The sequence below is a fragment of the Xenopus laevis genome, chromosome 2L (assembly GCF_017654675.1).
Source record: "Xenopus laevis strain J_2021 chromosome 2L, Xenopus_laevis_v10.1, whole genome shotgun sequence".
NCBI lineage: Eukaryota > Metazoa > Chordata > Amphibia > Anura > Pipidae > Xenopus > Xenopus laevis.
In genome coordinates this window covers 109,887,928-109,909,456 of record NC_054373.1, presented here as the reverse complement: position 1 = coordinate 109,909,456, position 21,529 = coordinate 109,887,928, and the positions used below count along the sequence as shown (strand labels likewise).

At 37.5% G+C, this 21,529-nt stretch overlaps 1 protein-coding gene across 2 annotated transcripts in view; it reads left to right on the top strand.

Moving 5' to 3' along the window:
• Positions 1 to 20,519, top strand: part of ofd1.L (oral-facial-digital syndrome 1 L homeolog) — a 45,985-nt gene extending 25,466 nt beyond the window's left edge. Inside the window, exons 17-23 of one of the 2 annotated variants that reach the window (XM_018247029.2) lie at positions 255 to 396; positions 2,332 to 2,432; positions 6,214 to 6,333; positions 9,133 to 9,251; positions 12,240 to 12,407; positions 16,352 to 16,407; positions 20,153 to 20,519. In XM_018247029.2, the coding sequence (XP_018102518.1) occupies positions 255 to 396; positions 2,332 to 2,432; positions 6,214 to 6,333; positions 9,133 to 9,251; positions 12,240 to 12,407; positions 16,352 to 16,407; positions 20,153 to 20,198 (752 nt within the window). In that variant the 3' untranslated portion in view covers positions 20,199 to 20,519. Of the gene's footprint in view, positions 1 to 251; positions 397 to 2,331; positions 2,433 to 6,213; positions 6,334 to 9,132; positions 9,252 to 12,239; positions 12,408 to 16,351; positions 16,408 to 20,152 lie in introns of both variants that reach the window. The other variant, XM_018247028.2, reaches the window with a different exon arrangement.
• The last annotated feature ends 1,010 nt before the right edge of the window (positions 20,520 to 21,529 follow it).

Here is a 21,529-nt window from a genome sequence, read left to right as displayed (position 1 = left end):
TTTTATATATAACACAGTTATGTTAATATGGGTACAGGTAGATATAGTTAGTATAGATATGGGTATATATAATTTATGTGAAAGTAGGGAGGGGTGTGTGTGTATGGATGCTGAGTTTTCATTTGGAGGGGTTGAACTTGATGGTCTTTTTTCAACCTGATTTAACTATGTAACAAAATGCAGTATTTATAACTTGACTGTTTTTCGCTGTGCTTGGACTGATTGTCTTTTTATGTATCATATTCCTATAGCAGACCATGAAGACTCTATTCTTTCATCATCTCAACAAAGCCCGAAACAACTACTGTCTCCTATACCAAATAATGGGCACATTTCCTCAATTAATTGTGATGTTCCTGATATTCCAGTGGATACAGATAAAGATCCGAGTAACAGGTAAGAAAACATATTGATGTTGTGCAGATCATTTTAAAGGAGAAAGAAAAGTAAAATCAATGTGGGATGTCAAATGTTCAACACCACCAGTGATTATAATTGCTTACCAGATACCCTGGGCCAGTGCTTCTGGTCACTGAAAACTGCACTTGCCTGGGGTATTTATGTATGAGCACCATGGACTGATCATTTCATTCAATCAATCCCAGCAATAGGCTAGGCCACGTGACACGGATTCTCTGCAGGCCAAGAATCTGCTATTCTCTTCCCTTTTTCTGCTGAGCTGTTAGCACGGCGGATTTTTTCACGAAATGCGAAATCTTGCGTTTTGGGTGCAGGCGGCGCATGAAAGAAAAGGAGCAACTAATTCTTGGCTTGTGTTTATCCTCACACTGAGATCCGTGTTGTGTGGCCCTAGCCTTACATGTAATTGATCTGATATATCTAGCATGTAAACAAATAAAAGTTAACCTTTATTGAACACTTTAAACACATAAAACAGACATAGAAACACAGAAACTTAAAACACTGATTCCTGCTATTCAGAGATAGGTTACTCTTTGCAGTGAGACTTAATTTAATATAAGGTATATAAATGGCCACCTCAGCAAATATATCCTACTCTGGCATGTTCTCATAATTACTAGTTAGGAGATACAGGGCTTATAACTTGGTGGTCAATCCACTTACATCAGATCCGTGCACTTGCACATTAAGCCTGACTGGTGAAGGGGCGGGTTTATTTGTCCACATGTAGATATTGACTCTTTGGAAGCCTGCTTTTGCGTTCTACTACATTTGTTTTACCTTACACCACTGAAAAGAAGTATTATTGTTTGGGGAGTGCCATCTGATGGGCCAGAGAACTGCAGAATATTGACCACAAATTACAGCCACTTAATCACACATCTGATGGGCAAACTATAAATCTGTCAAGGTACGATAGAACAACAGTAGGTTCTTCATTTTGTATTTGGATTTATTAATTACCTTCCTTTTTAGAATTACATAAGGGGGTTATTTATCAAAGGTTGAATTTTAGAGCTTTGTAAACTTTTTTTAGACCTCAAATGAACTAATTTAAGAAAAAACTCAAATGGAAAAAACTTGAATCAGTGTAGTTGGGTTGAAAAATTTGAATACTCGAAGTGAATGAGTTTTCAGTGGAAAAAAAAATCTAATTGATCAAGTTTTTGAGCGAAACCCACCGAAAAAACTCAGAACTGTAACGATTGGTATCCCAAACCCAGAACAAACCTCAAGGTCCTGGTCGCAGCTCAGTCTTCCGCCTGTAGCAGCCACCTTTGGCCTCGGTAGGAGCCCTCACTACTTCAGATGCCAGGTCCTTGGTTCAACTCCAGGCAGGATATTACAAGAACATCATGAAGGCTACAAACATCATGAAATGGTTCAAGGGACCTCTGCCATTGACTTCTACATGACCTCGATAGGTTTATAGATGGTGTATTTTTGGATTCAAGCTATTTCCAGCTTCGGGGTATAATAAATCTCAATCTCAAAAAATTTTCAAATTTTTTTTTTAAACAGAATTTTTCGACTTTTTTTTAAAAAAAAACAACAAATTTTTAGGGTTTTTTTAAACCTGAAAATTTGAGTTTTGACTGAAAAATACTCTCAAAAATTAACCTTTGATAAATAAACCACTAAATATAAAGTTTACGAAAGTTTAAACAGTGCTCAGTAATTTTTCTGCCACATTTGTGGTTCGAAGTTGTGTATTTTAAAAGCTCAGTGCTTTTTTTATTTTACCTCATGCAGAGCTCTCTCCTATCCTCATATAGTCAGAGACCTGTTCAGGACGCAGTACCTGTAAATGATTCTCTGATAAAAGATCCTGCATATGTCTCTATATGAAAAATGTTTTATTCACAAAGTTAATTTAGTAAAAATGCTAACATTTTTAATTTCCTTCAGGCCTTGTGAGCAAGATGTCAATTGTGATGAAGTTTCCAACCATTTAAATCCACAGAAGCTATATTTTGATGATCTTAATAGCACTAATTCTTCTTTACAAGGTAAGATGCTTTGGGTAAAATTATATAACAGAGGTACCTAAAACTAAAAAGTTTCACATAAAACAATTCTGTTACCCTGAATAACCTGAGATACACCTATGACTAAGCGCCGGAGGGTGCGAAACGCGTAAGGTGGGGAATGTGGGGTTGTATGTACTAGCTACTGTTTTAATGTGAATTACAATAAATTAATATTTTTTATTTGAAGAGGCCTTGGGACTTATATCGTTTTTGATATAAACCTTTTTGTAGTTGAATGCCTTTCTGAACTGGGGCGAGTCCCTTGGGCCTGGCTGATTAACTATATGGACTCCCAATTTTGAATTGAAATATGGTATTGTACATTGTCTATGTGTTAAACATCTTTTTAGCCTCAAATGATTTTGCTAATTAGAAAAATATAGTTGGTCTTTTAATCCCTGTTATAGCAAACCAGAAAGATTATCCTTTAGTCTGTCTGTGCATGTTGCAGTTAGCACAGAGAAAGTGTTGGATATAATCATGAACATAAACATTAAAATTGATCAGATATATGGATTCTGGTTTATTGTTTTTTTGAACACCATTTTTTTCTAAATTCACAGAAAAAAAAATAGTTGAACTTGATCAGGTTTTTATACCTGCAATAATTTTCTCTTGATCGCTAGAATATTTACAGAAAGCCTCATATTGGACAATCAATAATCGATCACAATAAAAATTGAATTGTTCATTTTTTAGAACAACTGTATGAAAAAAACTAAAGTGAATGTTGAAATTGCACCTCAATGACTTCTATAGAAACTCTCCAATTTTGGTTGTTGGATTTTTAAATTTTCACAATTTTTTAACTGAATAAATCTCAGAAATCTAACTTTGGAAAAAATAAAAAACTTGGGGGCTGAGTTTTCTTAGATTAATTTCAATTGTTTTTTTTACAACTGAATGTATTTTCTCCATCTCTATCTCTTTTTTATATTTTTCACCAGAACATTAATCTCTCATACAGGGATTCTGTTATGATTTCTATGGTGTAATTTTTTATTTCTAAATCACATGGTTTACACTGCAAATAATTCACTCTACCATATAACATTTTATTAGTGAACTAACAAGTGTATTTCATGTTAGTGGTAATATCGGTGTGTAGGCAGCCATCTCAGCTCATGTTGCCTGGTCATGTGCTTTCAGAATGAGACAGCGCTTCATGATAGAATTGCTTTCAGATAGGTTTGTTTTTCTCCAATCCTGTGCTTTCAGAAAGAGCCAGTACTTCATGATAGAACTGCTTTCAAATAGGCTATTGTTTCTCCAACTCAATGTAACAGGAGGAGTCACAGTGGGACTTGGATTTTTACTGTTGAATGCTATATCTAGTGTAAGTAATTCTAAAACAAATGGACTTGCTGAGTAATCATTGAAGGTTGTATAAGTGAGAAAACTGATGAAAGTACCTTAACTAAGCATAAATTCATGCTAACAGAAAAAATAATTGTTTTGTAGTTTGACTACATATTAGAACAAAAAAAGCTTCAGACAGATCTGTGCCTATAACATCCCACTAAATAAAGCCATATCCAAATGGAAGAGGAACACAAATTAATAGTGGGCACCCAGAAGAATACAGTCTGTTCACTCAGCTGCTAAAATGCAAATAGTATTTGTCTTATATCAGTAATGGCAGAGGAATATTTGAAATAAAACTAGCACATAGCGAAACAGCCATTAATTATTTATTTTTTCAAATGCTTTATTGTCTCATACTAGCTGTTTACTGTTCTAAGTGTCTGGAAAAGAATGTGGGGGTCTGGACAGAATTGGTGCCTATTTATAGCCTGTCGTCTTTCAGAGATTTGTGGTTTGGCCTCAGCCTTTCACATAAAGCCAGTAATTAACTGTTAGAGACAGTCACGTAACGCATAAGAAATGTCATAACGCTGTTCCGGGGCGGTGTCGTTGCCCTTCCTGATAACTATTTGGATATAACCCTCTACTGTGGCCCTGATTAAACTTGAGAAGCGTCACGAGTTAGCTTTAGACATTATGACTATTTGAAGGCAGTGATCGTGGATCACTATTGTACAGTCACAATTTGAAACCATAAAGAAAACAGAGGAATACATTTATATGCTTGTGGTTACGCAGGTTAAGTAAGGGGTTTCCGCCTTCATGAAAAGAACATAGGCCTAAGGTACGACCATAATAAAATTCATTGTACACATGTCAGTAATGATAAGGCCCAGAAAGGCTATTTATGCCTGTAGGCAGATACTGCAGATAAACATACGTTTTCCCTGGTTCCTGGTGTCAAAGCACTCTGAAAATGTCCAGAAACATTGGAGCAATACTGCATCTAAGTAATGGCTTACATCAGTTATTTAAAATGTTGCTTTTATACTAACATTTTTTTCCATGTGTAGTAATTCCAAGAAGATCATAGGAAGAATAAGGCAATGAAATCCAAATATTCCTCATACTATATACTACTAATAATAATTTCATTAGCAAGCCTACATGTCTGTTTATAATATTAGCAGTCTATTTAACATGTGTAAATAGCCTCAGCGAAGTCTTTTCATGCATTTTTGTTGTGTATACCCACAACCCTATAATAGGCAATAAGCAGAAATTGCTGCTGGAGCTGTTTACCTTGCTTTATCATTGATAAACTGAACTAAACCCTAAAAATAAATATGGTTAAAATGCCATCCATATTTTATATACTGAACTTGTTGCACAAGCCTAAAGTTTCAGCTTCTCAATAGCAGCAATGATCCAGGACTTCAAACTTGTCACAGGGGGTCACCATCTTGGAAAGTGTCTGAGACGCTCACATGCTCAGTGGGCTCTGAGCAGCTTTTGAGAAGCTAAACTAAGGGGTCATCGCAAATTATCAAGCAGAAAATTAGCTTTGTCTGTAATATAAGCTGATGCTGCAAGGCTGATTATCAAATTCTGATGCTAGTTGTACTGTTTTATGTGCTGTCATGTAAAAATTATCTTTATTAAGTGCTTAGCCTTATATTGTGACAGTTTTATTCTAAATAAACAGTATATTTTGAGTGGGTCCCTAAGCTCAGTAAGTGACAGCAGCACAGAGCATGTGCAGTAAATCAGCATAAAAAAAGATGGGGAGCTACTGGGGCATCTCTGGAGACACAGATCTTTACTGCTAAAGGGCTGTGGTTGCCTTGAGCTGGTACAGAAGCCCAAAACAACATTTCTAGCTTACCTCTTTAGTTAGACTTTAGTTCTCCTTTAAGCCTTCTCCTTGGTTGTTAATAAACACTCCTTTAAATAAAATTACTATGATTACTAACTGAAATTTTCCCTGTAACACACTCAGCCAGTAAGAACACATGAACCTTTTGAAAACTCAGATTATTCTCATTTCTTCTTTGTACACCCAATCCATGCCTATAATTGCTTTATATAAGCACCCAGCACCCCATATTCTCATATTCAGTTCTGCATGCGATCACTCCATGTTGCACAAGATGCAAAATACATTATAGTGACCATTTTTATGTACAGACATTTTAATTGACACAATAAGCTGTTTTGTGAGTATTTGTAAGTCTTATACATCTGTAATAGAAGCCGATTATGTATTTAATATACCAGCAATCAATATAATACTGACCTGTGTGTTAAGCGGAAAAATAATCGGAATTCTTCATTATGTAAGTTTAGGTTGTTTGGTTCTAATTGTTCCCAGGCACTGGAGCCAAGCCCTAAACTACAGTTTGAACTAGAAAATAATGAAACCATTGATTTCATCCCCCTCCTTTTCTCCTTTCAGACCAGGAGGACATTCCAGAGCAACTTGCAACTGACTTGTCTCATCCATCTGGGGATGTGGTTCATGACAATCACGTCATTGCTAATGTGCCAGTAGCAGTAACTTCACCAGTGGATTCATGTGAGTTTAGCAGCTCTTGCAACTGCCCCCTGAAGAGAAGTGTTGTATTATTCTCACCAAGTGGCTCTTTATCATAAAACAGTGGGGAAACATTAGCAATCATGTTACACAATGAGGCAGCATGGAATGTTGGTACACAAATATAAATGAAACGACATAAGACAAAATACTGTTACCAAGGAATGCGTAAATTGTCGGTCAATTGCTTTTTATTCAAACTATCACCTTTAAATTATCTTTTTTATTTAGTAAAACGCCAATTTTTCTCATAACTCAACCAAACTTCCATCCACGGTTTTACCTTGTTCATTAATAATAATAAGAAAAATTCAGTTTGGGGAAAAGTTACAATAAAATCAAGCAAAAACTTGAATCGTACAAATTTTTTGAGTTATCGCCCGGAAACCCTGAATTGTTTGAATTATCATATGAAACCCAGCTCAACCCACAATATATTCAATTTAGAAAAGGGACATCTGCCATTGACTTACAGGACCTCTACAGGTTTGAGTATTTTTGGATTCGGACGTTTAGCAGCTTCGGGGTATAATAAATCTCGAAATAATTTTGTTCCTCAAAAAATTTGACTTTTCCCTATTAAAAGCCCGACCAGAAAAATTCAAGCTTTAATAAATAACCCGCATGCAGAGAATGAATTAGCATTTTATTCAGCAGCTCTTCAGTTTCCAATTTTTGCAATCCACTTGCTAAATTACAAGTCCAAATTACGCTTGCAACCATGCATTGCTGTGAATAAGAGATTGGAATATGAGTGGGAGAAAGGCGGAATAGAAAAATGAATAATAAAAAAAATATATGGGGTCATTTGAAAGCTGCAAGCAGTCCAAAGAAGAAGGCACATATTTCAAAAACTATGAAGAAATTATGAAGAAAAAACAAAGGCAAATTGAAAAGTTGTTTTAGCTATTCTATAACATACTAAAAGTGAATTTTAAGTTTAGCTACCCCTTTAATTACCTCAGAGGCATATAGTATAGCATCCCTGGCTAGTCTGCAAATCCAAATCCAATCAATATATTTCAAAATACATATACAGGGAAGAACAAGTTTGGAGCAGATTATGGAACTATTACTGTATCTGGAATTCTCTGGACCTGGAGTTTTTTGATCTTTTCGTAATTTGGATTACCAAGCCTTAACTCTACTAAAAAATAAGATTGTTTAGCCACCAGTATGCATTTATGCAGTTTATTAAGCATCAAGTTCAAGGTATAGGACCTGTTATCCAGAATGTTTGGGACCTGGGGTTTTTCAGATAACGGATCTTTATACCTTAAGTTTACTAGAAAATAATTGAAACATTTAATAAACCCAATAGACTGGTTTTGCCTCCAATAAGGATTCATTGTATCTTATAAATCTCAAGGTACTGTTTTATTATAAAAGACAAAAAGGAAATAATTAAAAAAAAAAAATGGATTATTGGAATAAAATGGATTTATGAGAGTTGCCCATCCCGTAATTCAGAGCATACTGGATAACGGGTTTCTGGATAAGGGATTCCCATACCTGTGCTGTTTTATTATCACAGATAAAAGACATAAAAAAATAGCACTATATAAGAACAAAGTCCATTTTGTTATTCTGGAACCTTAATAAAAGAACAGTATGTCACACCTTAGTATCATCCATGAATGAACAGATTTTTTTTTACTGGTGTGTACATTTGTTTCTAACCCATCAACATTTATATGTAATGAAATGCATTTTAGCAGAAATGTGTATGTATTTTCTGAATTCTTTGTACATAAAGAATCCTTTCCATGATGATATTTTATAAATATATATTTATTTAAATATATTACATGACCACAGGCAGCCGAATACAGTGCCAGGCAGGGTGTGCGATTTGGCTCTGACTAATTGCCACATGCCTTTTACGGAACCATTGGATTTACCCTGTAAGTGCCTGTAAGCCTGAGGGGAAGATAGTTTCTGCTGACACTTAGTATTTACTGGGTTTAAAGGGCATGTAAAGGCAAAAAAGAAAATCCCATTTTTACTTTCTTTAATGAAAAAGAAACCTATCTCAAATATACTTTAATTAAAAAATGTGTACCGTTTTTATAAGAAACCTGACTGTATGCAGTGAAATTCTCCCTTCATTTACTGCTGTGGATAGGAATTGTCAGATGGTCCCTAACTGCTGAGCAGGGAAACAATCATACTTATGAACAGCAGGGGGAGCCCCCACCTTACTTCCCAGCCATGCAGAACTCCAGCAGCTTTGTTTATGACGATCCCTAAGCAGCCCAGACCACACTGAGCATGTGCACAGTCTTAGTCTTGCAAAGATGTTTAACAACGTTACAAGATGGTGACCCCCAGTAGCCAACTTTGAAAGCATAAATTATTTGTTTGATAAGGCTTGTGCTGCAGTAAGTTCATGTTTATATTAGTATACAAAATGCAGCATATCTAGCCTTATTCTATTTTAGACTTTACATGCCCTTTAAATAGTTGCTGTGCTGAGAGAACACTTACATTGGTTAGAAACTAATCAAAGCCTGCCTTTGTAATGGTACAGTTACTTGTAGGTGCTATGGAGGGACACATATTTAATAAACATTCATTTAAATGCATTTAATCATATATAAACTTTGAAAATATTTACACGCAGTTAGCATATAATAGTCCCCTATTAATCTTCACCTTCCCAAGCTCATAATGTATTAGTAGGTAATATACCACAAAGGAAAATATACAAAGAGGTTAGATATTTAGGTGAAACTGCTGTTACACTTGTAAAAAAATGAAAGCTCCTTTGTATAATTACAGTGAGTAGTCAACATTCCCCCGAAAATATCAACAAACATGAGAAAACAGATGAAGGGGGTGAACAGAAGGATGAGGAACAGTTCAGAGAACTCTCTGAGGAAGAAAAGGATCTACACAAGGTATTCTTTTATATTTTCTTGCTCCAATGGAGAATATAACATATGTGTGCAATAATCACATCATTTATGACCAAATTATAACTATAAGTCAAGATTCTCCTTTTTTTTCTCTCTCAAGCAACCTCAAAACATCCATGCCTACATCCCATATTATGTGGACTACTGTAACTTTCTACTAACTGGCCTCTCAGACTCCCACCTCTCCCTCCTTTAGTCATTGACTCTCTGCTGGTATATTTCTGCTTTCACCAAGGAGAGACGTCTCATCAAACTCCCCATGATGCAATGGATAACCTAAAGCCCTTTGCTCCTCTGCACCTCATTGCATCTCTACATTGGTGTCTCCATATTTTGATGTGTCTCTTTTATTCCTCACAAAGCCAACTTCTTTTCACAATACCCACATCCACATTTCCCACCTTGAACCTCTTTCTCTCATTCTCTCTCGCTGCCCGTAACCCTGGAATTCCATCACTAAAATACTGTATAACTAAACACAAAGCCTACTCTCAGGTTGATAGCTGTAGCAGACAGAGCCCTCTTTATATGTTGGTGTTTCTTAGATACTCACTGATAATTAAATAGAACATAGAAGCAGTAGTACAACATCTGATTAGAATTAGATTGTAAGCTATATGGTAGCTATATGGTACAGAGACCTGATCCTTCTTTATATTATTCTAATGCAAATGGATATATCTTTTTGCAAGGCAACACACAATTGAGCATTCTCAAAACACTTATACCCTCATTATTCACACAGATCTATGTGGGTTAAAATAATGTCTGTACTGATTTTAGCAAAATATGCACTTCTGTAATTTGGATAATTTGAACTCGTACTGTTTTTTCTAAAATTACCATAAACAGCCCCAGAATAACACACCTGTTTCCCTGCATTCAGATTTATTTAATTTCTTTCTTACAGCCGGTTCAACTCCAACTCTTTTAGTTACTTCCCTGTCTTGCATGAAGCTCTGCCCCCTTTTTCTTTCTGAGCACTCCTTCTCTCTCCAACTATGAAGACCTCAAAGAGGTGCCTACTGTGCATGCCTGATTGATTTCCATTGAAGCAGAGGTAGTGGGCATGCCCAGTAGGTACCTTTTTAAAGGTCTTCACAGTCAGACAGAAAAGGAGTGTTCAGAACTAATTAAGGAAAACAATTTAAAGTACATATAGGCACATTTGATGAAAAATACAATCCCGGGGAAGTAGGACAACAGAAGCCGATAACACTAGTTTTTTCTCTGTAAAAAGTGCCTTCTTGACTTACTTTGACTTTTTTAAGTAAGCTGTCTGTGACTATGAACCGCGCCGCCATGTTTCCCTGCTTGATGTAATCAGTAAAGACTGTTCGCTGTCTGTGCAACGTCATTCTCCCTCTACGCTGATCTTAATATGTACAGAAACAGTAAAGTGCACAAGTGGAGAGTGCAGCTCACATCCTGCTGCCCTAGTACCAAAAGGATATAAATGATGTACTGATCACCGATGATTGTTGAACTTATCGGCAACCTTCTAGTTTTCTTTAAGGCAAAAGTTTTGTTATCCATGTTGGCAACCATTCAGTAAGGCTGCTATTCGCTCAGGCTACACACCGGGCGGTAATTGCAGAGGGGCATTCATTTGAATTAACATGATATCAAGACACATTTTCTACCCATGCTGCCCCTGCTCCGCCACACTGATAGGATCTAATGTGCATGTGCCTGGCCTTGGTCTGATACCGCTGGATTGTGGGTGATTGGCAAGCAGAAGGCAGCATTTCTTTTTCAGTCAACTGCTGCTGCAAAATGAGTATGGAGTATATTACACAGCGCTGCTGAAATTATTGTTGTAAAGCTTTTATTGAATGCTTGTAAATTCCCTAGTTCCCCTTTCCTTGTCCTTTAAAGGTGAACCGACCCTTTAACATTTATGTGTAGACTTTTGAGACTTATAATATTTCAAATCACTTGGGAATTGTATTTTCTTAATAGTTATTTATGTTTTTTGCCAAATCCTTACAATAAACAACAAAAAAACAAACAAAAACAAACATAAGTATGCAGTTCAGTTTTGGACTCCAGTCCTTAAGAGGGATATAAATGAGCTGGAGAGAGTGCAGAGACATGCAACTAAATTGGTTAGAGGGACGGGAGACTTAAATTATGAGGGTAGACTGTCAAGGTTGGGGTTGTTTTCTCTGGAAAAAAGGCGCTTGCGAGGGGACATGATTACACTTTACAAGTACATTAGAGGACATTATAGACAAATGGCAGGGGACCTTTTTACCCATAAAGTGGATCACTGTACCAGAGGCCACCCCTTTAGACTAGAAGAAAAGAACTTTCATTTGAAGCAACGTAGGGGGTTCTTCACAGTCAGGACAGTGAGGTTGTGGAATGCACTGCCGGGTGATGTTGTGATGGCTGATTCAGTTAATGCCTTTAAGAATGGCTTGGATGATTTTTTGGACAGACATAATATCAAAGGCTATTGTGATACTAAACTCTATAGTTAGTATAGGTATTGGTATATAGAATTTTAATTAAAAGTAGGGAGGGGTGTGTGTATGGATGTTGGGTTTTCATTTGGAGGGGTTGAACTTGATGGACTTTGTCTTTTTTCAACCCAATTTAACTATGTAACTAACTATGTATAATGCACTGATGTCTCAATGGCTTATACAGGATCTCTTAGGGAACAGTATGTATATGTTTCAAAAGGTAATATACTACACAGGTTTTACTATTCTCATCCTGTACAGCCTTAAAACATGCATCAACATTCGTTACTTTCAGCAAATGGATTTTATACATCCTGTTTTTAAAACATGGTGCTGTTTATAAACTCCTGAGATGCACTTCTGTGGCTGACTGTGGAGACAAGTTCACCTCATTCAAGCAATATTGCAGCTCTCGTGCAAATGATTAAACAATATGAATAGAAGAAATGTTCTCACAATATGCTTTGCCATATCATATATTCTCTTCATTTGATTCCAGAATTCAATGGTGAATACAACATCTAATGAGGGAAGAGAAAACACAGAGGAGATTGCAGGTGTGCAGGATCGTGAGGAAGCCAGTTCTTCAGTTCAAGGCAGTGTCAACCCTCTGGACAAATACATGCAAATGATTCTCCAGAACAGGGCACAGGAACAATCTGAGAAGGTGAGCTTGCTGAAGAAATCAAACTTTGGGAAACATCTGAACCATCAAGCCGTTAATCATGTTAAAAAAGCTATATAGCTGTGATGTGTGCCTCTACTAACTGAGCATAATCCAGAGATCAATGTGAATTCCAAAAATAGTTATTCCATAAGATCAAAATCATTCACAGTAGTCTAAGACCCCCAGTCCAAGGGCCATGTAAGTAAGTGAAATCAAACAAAAAGCAAAAATTGGATAGACTTACTAGTTGGAAAAGGAGCCCAGATGATAGGCATTGAGGTATATTAGATTTGCTTTATTTAATTTACATGTACTAGATGCACAGCACATACTATAGGGCCATCTTTTCAAATGTGTTCTATAAAAATACATTTGGTCGTTTTTGTTTTTTTTTCTTGATCTTATTACCGTCAGTTCATCTAGAGTCCTGGAAAGTGTTTGGAAATATTGGAAGAGGGTTAAAGTGACAAGTCTTTCCTTGTACTGGGTAATGATTTAGCCCAGGGTTCTAACCTGGTGTCCTATGGAAGAACATCAACCATTACAAAATCAGTGTTATTTAAAACTTGAAATTCCCTCTCTCCAATTTTGGTTGGGATTGAAGTCACCAGATGTATTTGGATTAATGTTTTCCCACTTTGTTGGGTCTTTACCCATGTTATATTCATTCTGTCTGATTTCAGTTTCAGGCTAATCATTCCTTAAATTATGTTAAGGTGGGTGGGTAGGGGAGTATATTGTATATATAAGTACAAGCTAAAACAAATGTAAATACTTTAAAATATATTAAGCATTAGGATGTTGTGGTAAGGTAAAGGTTTCCCCTTTCTCACCCCTTTGATTGAGTTGTTTTCTTAAAGTGAGTAGGGGTATGCCCAGAATGTAGACATTTTAGTATTTTTGCCAAATTCTCATTTTTATATACGTGTTTTATTTTTCACATTGCCGCAAATAGTCTTAACGTGATTTCTGTTTCATAATGGTTCCATTTTGTTTGTGTTATAAGCCATTTTGGAGTATACATTTAATTTGTTGAAGGTGCATCCAGATCAGTGGGAGTGCGGCCTGGCTAGTTACCGGAATAGTGGTAGTCATCAGCTAAACAGGTTTCCCAGCATTTTTTTTAACTTATTCTGAATTTCTGTTTATTTCCATCCCACTCATTAACCAATTTGGTGCCAACTGACAAGAACAGTGTGTGCGTGCTCAGCTTTAGAATGGCAGGATGAATGGCTTACTCATTTTACAGGACAAATGGTGCCACATCAGTTACAAATCATACGACAGGCTGGCAGTGTTGTGTTAGTCAGAAGACAATATATATGTATGCAATGAGAAAGTGCTTCCTTGATTTGGAGCTAAATCACCAAATTGCTATATAGGCGGCTTCCTTAAAAAGAGGCTAAAGAAGAGGTATGGATAAGCAGTGTTTTGGGAGAAAGACAGAGAATGAATAACAACCATTTTACAGAGAAAGATGCACAGTGTGGATATGTCTCTTAAAGGAACACCAAAAAAATGGAAGCCTTTTAAAGGATTAACAATATATAGTGAATAAAGTACCCCCTTTTGTAAAATATAAGGATATTATAAGTTACCGAGGAGTTTCATGACCATATAAAAACACGAGGCCGAAGGCCGAGTGTTTTTATACAGGTCAGGAAACTCTGAGGTAACTTCTAATATCCTCATATTTTACAACTGGGGGTACTTTATTTATTATAATACACAAGTTTCGGTGAGTCATGTGACAGAAATGACATCAGAACTCACCGTTTATAACTGATGACATCAGAACTCACCGTTTATAAGGATATAATTTACAGGATATTCATGGCTTTTGTGTATTATAATACATTATTGCCCTAAAGTGGTAAAACTGTTGGGTTTACTCCAGAAACACAGCTATAGTTTATATAAACAAGCTGTTGTATAGCCATGGGGGCAGTCATTTAAAGGAATTGTTCAGTGTAAAAATAAAAACTGGGTAAATAGACAGGCTGTGCAAAATAAAAAATGTTTCTAATATAGTTAGTTAGCCAAAAATGTAATGTATAAAGGCTGGAGTGATGTATAACATTTCAGTCAGAACACTACTTCCTGCTTTTCAGCTCTCTTGGTTTACACTGACTGGTTACCCTGGTTACCAGGCAGTAACCAATCAGAGACTTGAGGGGAGAGCACCTGGGTCATATCTGATGCTTTTGAATCTGAGCTGAATGCTGAGGATCAGTTACAAACTCACTGAACAGAAATCTACCATGTGGTCCCCCTTCAAGTCACTGACTAACTCAGAGTTAGAGACCTGAAAAGCAGTTAGTTGGATTCTGGCTGTTTTATTAGACATCTGTTCACTCCAGCCTTTATATATTACATTTTTGGCTAACTAAGTTTATTAGAAACATTTTTTTATTTTACACAGCCTGTCTATTTACACAGTTTTTATTTTCACACTGAACTATTCCTTTAAGGTATACACAGTAGATATCAGATACGTTTTTGAAGAATCCCATTGTATACGACAGAGCTTATCTGGTATCTGCTGTGTATCCTGTGCCTTTTCTCCTTTTTCAGTTTTGAATGGCTGCCACTATGGTCACACAGCAGCTTGTATATAGTAATCTTTCTGAAGCAAACACACCAGTTGTACCAGTGCAGTGCAGAAGGTCATTATAGTTTCACTAATTTAATTACCTTTTTGGTGTTACTGTGCTTTTAAGTGGATAGTCGCAGAATGGATCCAAGAATTTGATTTGTTGAATGCGTAAATTCCATGCTGTTACTTTGCTCAGATGTCATTTCATAACAGTTGCCTTATAATAGTAGTTTTTTAGGTACTTTCCCAGTATAAATGTGTCATCCCTCTAATTCATAAGGATGAGTCATTGTGAAATGCTAATTCCCTGATTTATTCCTGGAGTACAAAGCAGTCAGAGATATATATAACATTGCTGTAAGGCAGGGACATTCTACTGTACTAGAGAAAGCCAGATCCTAGTAAATGGAAAACATATCTATATACATAAAGAGGAGAAAACTGTTTTAGGTAAGTTTATAAATAAGTGGCTAAAACTGCATTGTAGAAACTCTGGCACAACTCATTCAGAATTCCAACTCTTTGCCTTCTTTATTGCACAAGATAATTTATATATTATTTTTTCTTATCCCTCCCATATTAAACTACAGTGAAACCTCAATTTTACATCTCCTGATTTTAAGTTTTCCCTCTTTTTTTTATGATCCCACCTATATAGTATGCATAATACATTTCCCTGATTTTACAAATTTTTTTCTGGTCCCCTGAATGCTGTTCATTCCAGTTGCACTAGAATTCTGACACTGACCTGAAACATAATTGCTTATTCACGGTGAGCAAAACTCTGTAGCTTTTGCTTTCCATTGGCTGCAGTGGAGCATAATACCTTCTAAGGGCAGAGACACAGATTCGGGGAGATTAGTCGCCCAGTGACAAATTGCCTTCTTTTTCGGGGTGACTATTCGCCGAACTGAATCTCCCTGCCGGCTAGAATGTAAATCATCGGCGGGATGGCAATCTGTGCGCTTCGTTTTCCGAAGTCGCCTTACGAGGAAACTTTGGGTGACTTCGGAAAACGGAACGATCCGAGTGCCGTCCCGCCGGCGATTTACATTCTAGCCAGCGGGGAGGTTCAGTTCGGGGAATAGTCACCCCGAAGAAGAGGCGATTTGTCGCTGGGCGACTAATCTCCCTGAATCTGAGCATCTGTCCTTACCCTAAATCTTGGTACCTGGGGTTTCGCTGAATTTGTGCCTTATACAAAATGTTCTGTTTTGTTTCTGTAAAATAGTAAGATTTCTAGTAAATGTGTTTTTTTTTGTTTTTTTTTTAACGTGGGTGTTTGGTATCATCTGTGAATAACTTCAATGTTTGTAGTTCTTAATAATCGTTTCCTATATTCCATCAGGTTAACAAAGAATCCTTAGAAGATGCCTCTGTGGTAGAAAAAGTATCAAACGAAAGGTAAATAAGTATTAGCCTAATGCATGCGTTTGTGCTCTTTTGTATTGAAGCGTTACGTGTTTGTATCTCTTTATTATTACAATACTGTATGTTGAACCAGATGTTGCTGCTTGGGAATTATAGAGCCAGACCAGTGTAAGTACAAATAAGAGGAAAGTGTAATGATCTTGTTAGTGAGAAGCTCAGGGAGACCGTTAGAAATCCCTTCTGTGTGACAAGGAAACCCCTGCCGACCCCGGTCTTCACCGACGCCATTTTGGGGCCCAGGACTTTCTGCGGCAGGGCGGACAAGGCACCTGCACAATTCTAGGGCAAACATAATACAGACAGGGATGAGGCAGAGACGTTAACAGGAACAGGCCAAGGTCGGGTCAGATGGCAAGAATCAGAGTCGATATTCAGGCAAAGAGTCAAAAACCAGAGTAGTAGACAAAACACAGGCTTATCTGGTAACAGAAGCCAGATTGGGCAAGGAGGAGTGGATGAGCAAGGTATTTAACGGGCAAGGAGCCAATCAGAAAGGGGCTTGCCCTGATTGACAGGGAGGGGAACCAATAGGAACACATTTCCCCGTTAACAGTAAACAATGCGCGCGAGAATGACATCATCACGCATTGTCCCGACGCACAGCGCACTGCAGGTGGCTCCTTACAAAAAGTTGTCAATGATAGGGTGTGTTGTTCTGTCAGGTATTCCAGGGAGAACTTCATCTGAGAGCTGGGAACATTTTCAGAACAAAAAATAGAATTTAAAATCCTGAATTTTACATCTGCAACTACAGTATGTTCAGCTGTATTGTTCCTTTAGTCCAATTAGTGTGATATTGTGACCGTACAGAACAGTTTATGTATAATATAGTGAATAAAGTACCCCCTTTTGTAAAATATAAGGATATTATCAGTTACTGAGGAGGTTATGGAACTCCGAGGTAACTTCTAATATCCTCATATTTTGCAACTGGGGGTACTTTATTTATTATAATACACAAGTTTCAGTGAGTCATGTGACAGAAATGACATCAGAACTCACCGTTTATAACTGATGACATCAGAACTCACCGTTTATAAGGATATAATTTACAGGATATTCATAGCTTTTGTGTATTATATGTTAATATGTTATAGAATTCCACTTCACTCCTCTGTTCTGTCAGCAGCATCAGCACTGCTCTGTTTCCCCATTACTGGCTGGTCTAGATTTTAGTACAGGTATGGGACCTATTACCCAGAATTCTTGGCACCTGGGGTTTTCCCCAGATAAGAGGTCTTTCCGTGATATGGATATCCATCTCTTAAGTCTACTAAAGACTCATGTAAACATTAAATAAACCCAATAGGCTGGTTTTGCTTCCATTAAGGATTAATTATATCTTAGTTTGGATCAAGTACAAGGTACTGTTTTATTATTACAGAGAAAAAGGAAATCATTTTTCAAAACGTAAATTACTTCATTAAAGTGGAGTCTATAAGAGACTGCCTTCCCATAATTCGGAACGGTCTAGATGATGGGTTTCCGGATAACGGATCCCATACCTATACAAGGGCTTTGTTTCCAAACGAAACTGCAAGGGTGACTTCTCTTTATATCCAATGTAACATAAGGGAGTCAAGTACTGAAATCTGATGGAGCTAGCAAGAACAGTGCTGATATATATATATATATCAGCACTGTTCTTGCTAGCTCCATCAGATTTCAGTACTTGACTCCCTTGAAGCCCTTGTATAGGTATGGGATCCGTTATCCGGAAACCCATCATCTAGATCGTTCCGAATTTTATATATATACAGTATAGTCTGTATAGTGTTCAGCAGTGCTGTATTCATGAAGGCTACCCTCTACCCTACCCTGCACCACCTTGCAATGGATTTTTAATTGGGCAGGAAGCACAGACGGCAGCAAGACATGTGTTTGTGAATGAGCACGAAGTAGTAAAATTTTGCAGCGCTTAAACTTCTAGCACAGTGCTGGGCAACTGGTGGCCTGTGGGCTGCATCCAGCCTGTGACCCCCCCCTCCCTTGTGTGGCCCCCCCAAATGAAAGTCTGCCTGTCCTACTCTGCCTGTGTGTGCGCCATACTCTGCCTGCCCTATGCTCCCTGTATGTGCCATACTCTGCCTGTCCTATGTAGTCTGTATGTGCCATACTCTGCCTGTCCTATGTAGTCTGTGTGTGCCATACTCTGCCTGTCCTACTCTACCTGTGTGTGCCATACTATGCCTGCCCTATGCTCCCTGTGTGTGCCATACTCTGCCTGCCCTATGCTACCTGTGGGACATGAGTCTGGTAGGGTTTGTTCTGGGGGTTTGTTAGCATTTGGAAATTGGTTTAGGGGCCCTAAGGTGTTTAATCATGTGCTGGGGGTGCTGTGTTATCTACAAGGGAGGAGGCTTATGGATTTAAGGGTATGACAAACTTTTTTCACATATGAGTGATATCCCTGCAATAACCACCATGCATACCTCCCAACATTAGAAAAATAGAAAGAGGGACAAAAACATCTGCGCATAACTTGGCAACATTTTTAACCAGGCCCATTTTGTGGTCACACCCTCTAAATACTATGTCCAGTTTACAAAATTTGGCAGGTTATGGAAAGTCTAAAAACACATCTTTTTGCTAATGAAGGTGACTTGCCCTTTAAGCTGAAAATATCAGTTCTCACAAGAGACAGGCTTATATTAAATAGTTACAATTGTATCTTTGCTCATCTTAAATAGTTACAAATGTATCTCAGTGCAGGCACTCAATAAGTTTCAGAAACTTTGTATCCTTTTCTGGTGTCCGTGCAAGAGATCAAAGAGAAATTTCAGTAACAATCTGCCACTGCTGGCTGAGCAGTCAAAATTATTGGGACTGTTCCGCGAAAAATGGGACAGTTGGGAAGTATGAACTCCAACCATTTGTTTTGGTGTGCTACCACCATTAATGTGGACATGATCTTAAAAGTTCTTGCGGTAACATGGGTGTGGTTTACAGTGGGTGTGGTTGAAAAAAGAGGGAGTGGTCAATACTGGCTTCCATTATCGGAACCCATAGGTCAGAAAAATTCCAGCCCTTGGTAGCACAGAAGTAGGACAGCACTGCTCTAGCACTTGCATCAAGGCTCTTCATAAATAACATGCCACCTTATGTTTTTATATAGTTACAAAGCTCCTCCTTCAAATGACAGTAGGGGGCATATTTATCAAAGGTCGAAGTTAAAAAAAACTTCGACCTTTGAATTCAAAAAGACCAATTGAATGGAGGTCGAAGTTTTTTATGGGGACGAAGTGGACCAAATTAGGCCTACTTCGAATCGTACGATTGTACTTCGATTCAAAGTTTTTTTTAACTTCGACCTTCGATCTCCCAAACTCCCCCAATTGCCTCCATACAGGTGTATGGTGCCAAATGGTTTTTAATGAATTCTTTTTATAATAGTTATTAATTGTGCATTACGTAGATCATTTTTGTTTTGATGATGGTTCCCCTTTCAGAGAGACAAAATGTTAACCAGCAATGAAAGAGGAAGCCGGTTTTGGGAAGTAGCTGTATGGCCTTTTATCTTTTAGGAACACTGGGAAGAGGAGAGTATAATGGCAGTTCTATCCTCTGGCTGAACGTGGGGTGGAACTGCTTCATCTCCCTCACTGCACAATTCTCCTTTCAGCTGCTGATTCTTGAGCCTGTTTCTAAAGGGTCTAATTGTGAGGCTTCCCACGCAGCGTTCTGCCTATTAAAATCATTTCTCTCTCTCTCCATTCAGCATCACCGCGCTCTCTCATGGAGAAGACGACGAGAACTTCTGGTAAACAATCACTTCCTTTCTACAAGACGCGTCCAAGAGCTTTGAATTTTGGGGCTAATTATTTTTGTGACCAGCTCAGTGTGTTTTCATTTGATGTGGAAATCTCGTCAGGGGCTGATTGTTATCTGTGAATTTCAGCCATATTATATAGATCTGCTTTTAACCACTTCTCCTCTTTTAATCAAATGCCAATGAATGTTGTGTGTGTGAAAAATGAGATTGGTTTTCCCTAATGATTCCTCAATCCAGGTTCATTAAAGAGCGGGGAATGTAGGCACATAAGCGTTTATAAGAATTTTCTCAGTAAAATTGAAGCTAAAGATGACATTTTACGTTGTAGTAACATTTTTATCCTACTTTCTTTTGCCCAAGCAAATGGGGAAGCTGTGGCAAAAACTATATCAATAATGGGAGAAACTTGTTTTGCCTTTACCAAGCAATATCTTTTCAAATAAGTATCTCTCTCAAACACGCGGATAACATTTCATTAGGGAAAAAACAGATCACCGTCCTGTTTAGATCCACCGTGAGCTTCCTCCTAAAACTGAGCATAGTAATATATTTATTAATATTAACATCATTTTGTATATTTAAAGGGGTTGTTCACTTTTGAATTAACTTTTAGTATGATTGGTTTTCATTTTTTATTATTTGTGGCATTTGAGATATTTAGCTTTTTATTCAGCAGCTCTCCAGTTTGCAGCTATCTGATTGCTAGGATCCAAGTTACCCTAGCAACCATACATTGATTTAAATAAGAGACTGGAATATGAATAGGAGAGGCCTGAATAGAAAGATGAGCAATAACAATAAATGTGTAGCCTTACAGAGCATTCGTTGTTTCATTTTGAAAGCTGGAGAGTGTCAGAATACATTTAAAAACAATAAATCATGAAGACCAATCGAAAAGTTGCTTTGAATTTGCCATTCTATAACATACTAAAAGTTAACTTAAAGGTCAACCACCCGGGTACCCGTCACTTTAAAAAATTATTGAAAATCCTATTTTATCACATCAGTGACAATGAACTTTAATTACACAATATAAATTATTTGAATCTTGTTTCCTTCAGTCTGGGAATTCATAATTACAGCAAGCAGGCAGCAGCCATTTTGTGGACACTGTTATTAAGGAAAGCTTTGCATCATCTCAGAATCTTGTTTGTGCACCAGAATGGGGGTCCTGATGTCCATCCCCATGCCCTGGATACACAATTAAATGGTGAAGAGAACGGGGAAATCAGTGACATCTAGGAAGTGCTGAATGGAAAGTGAAAGTAATTGTCTGCCCTGGAGGAGGAGGGGCAGACAATATTTGATTGACAACTTAGATGT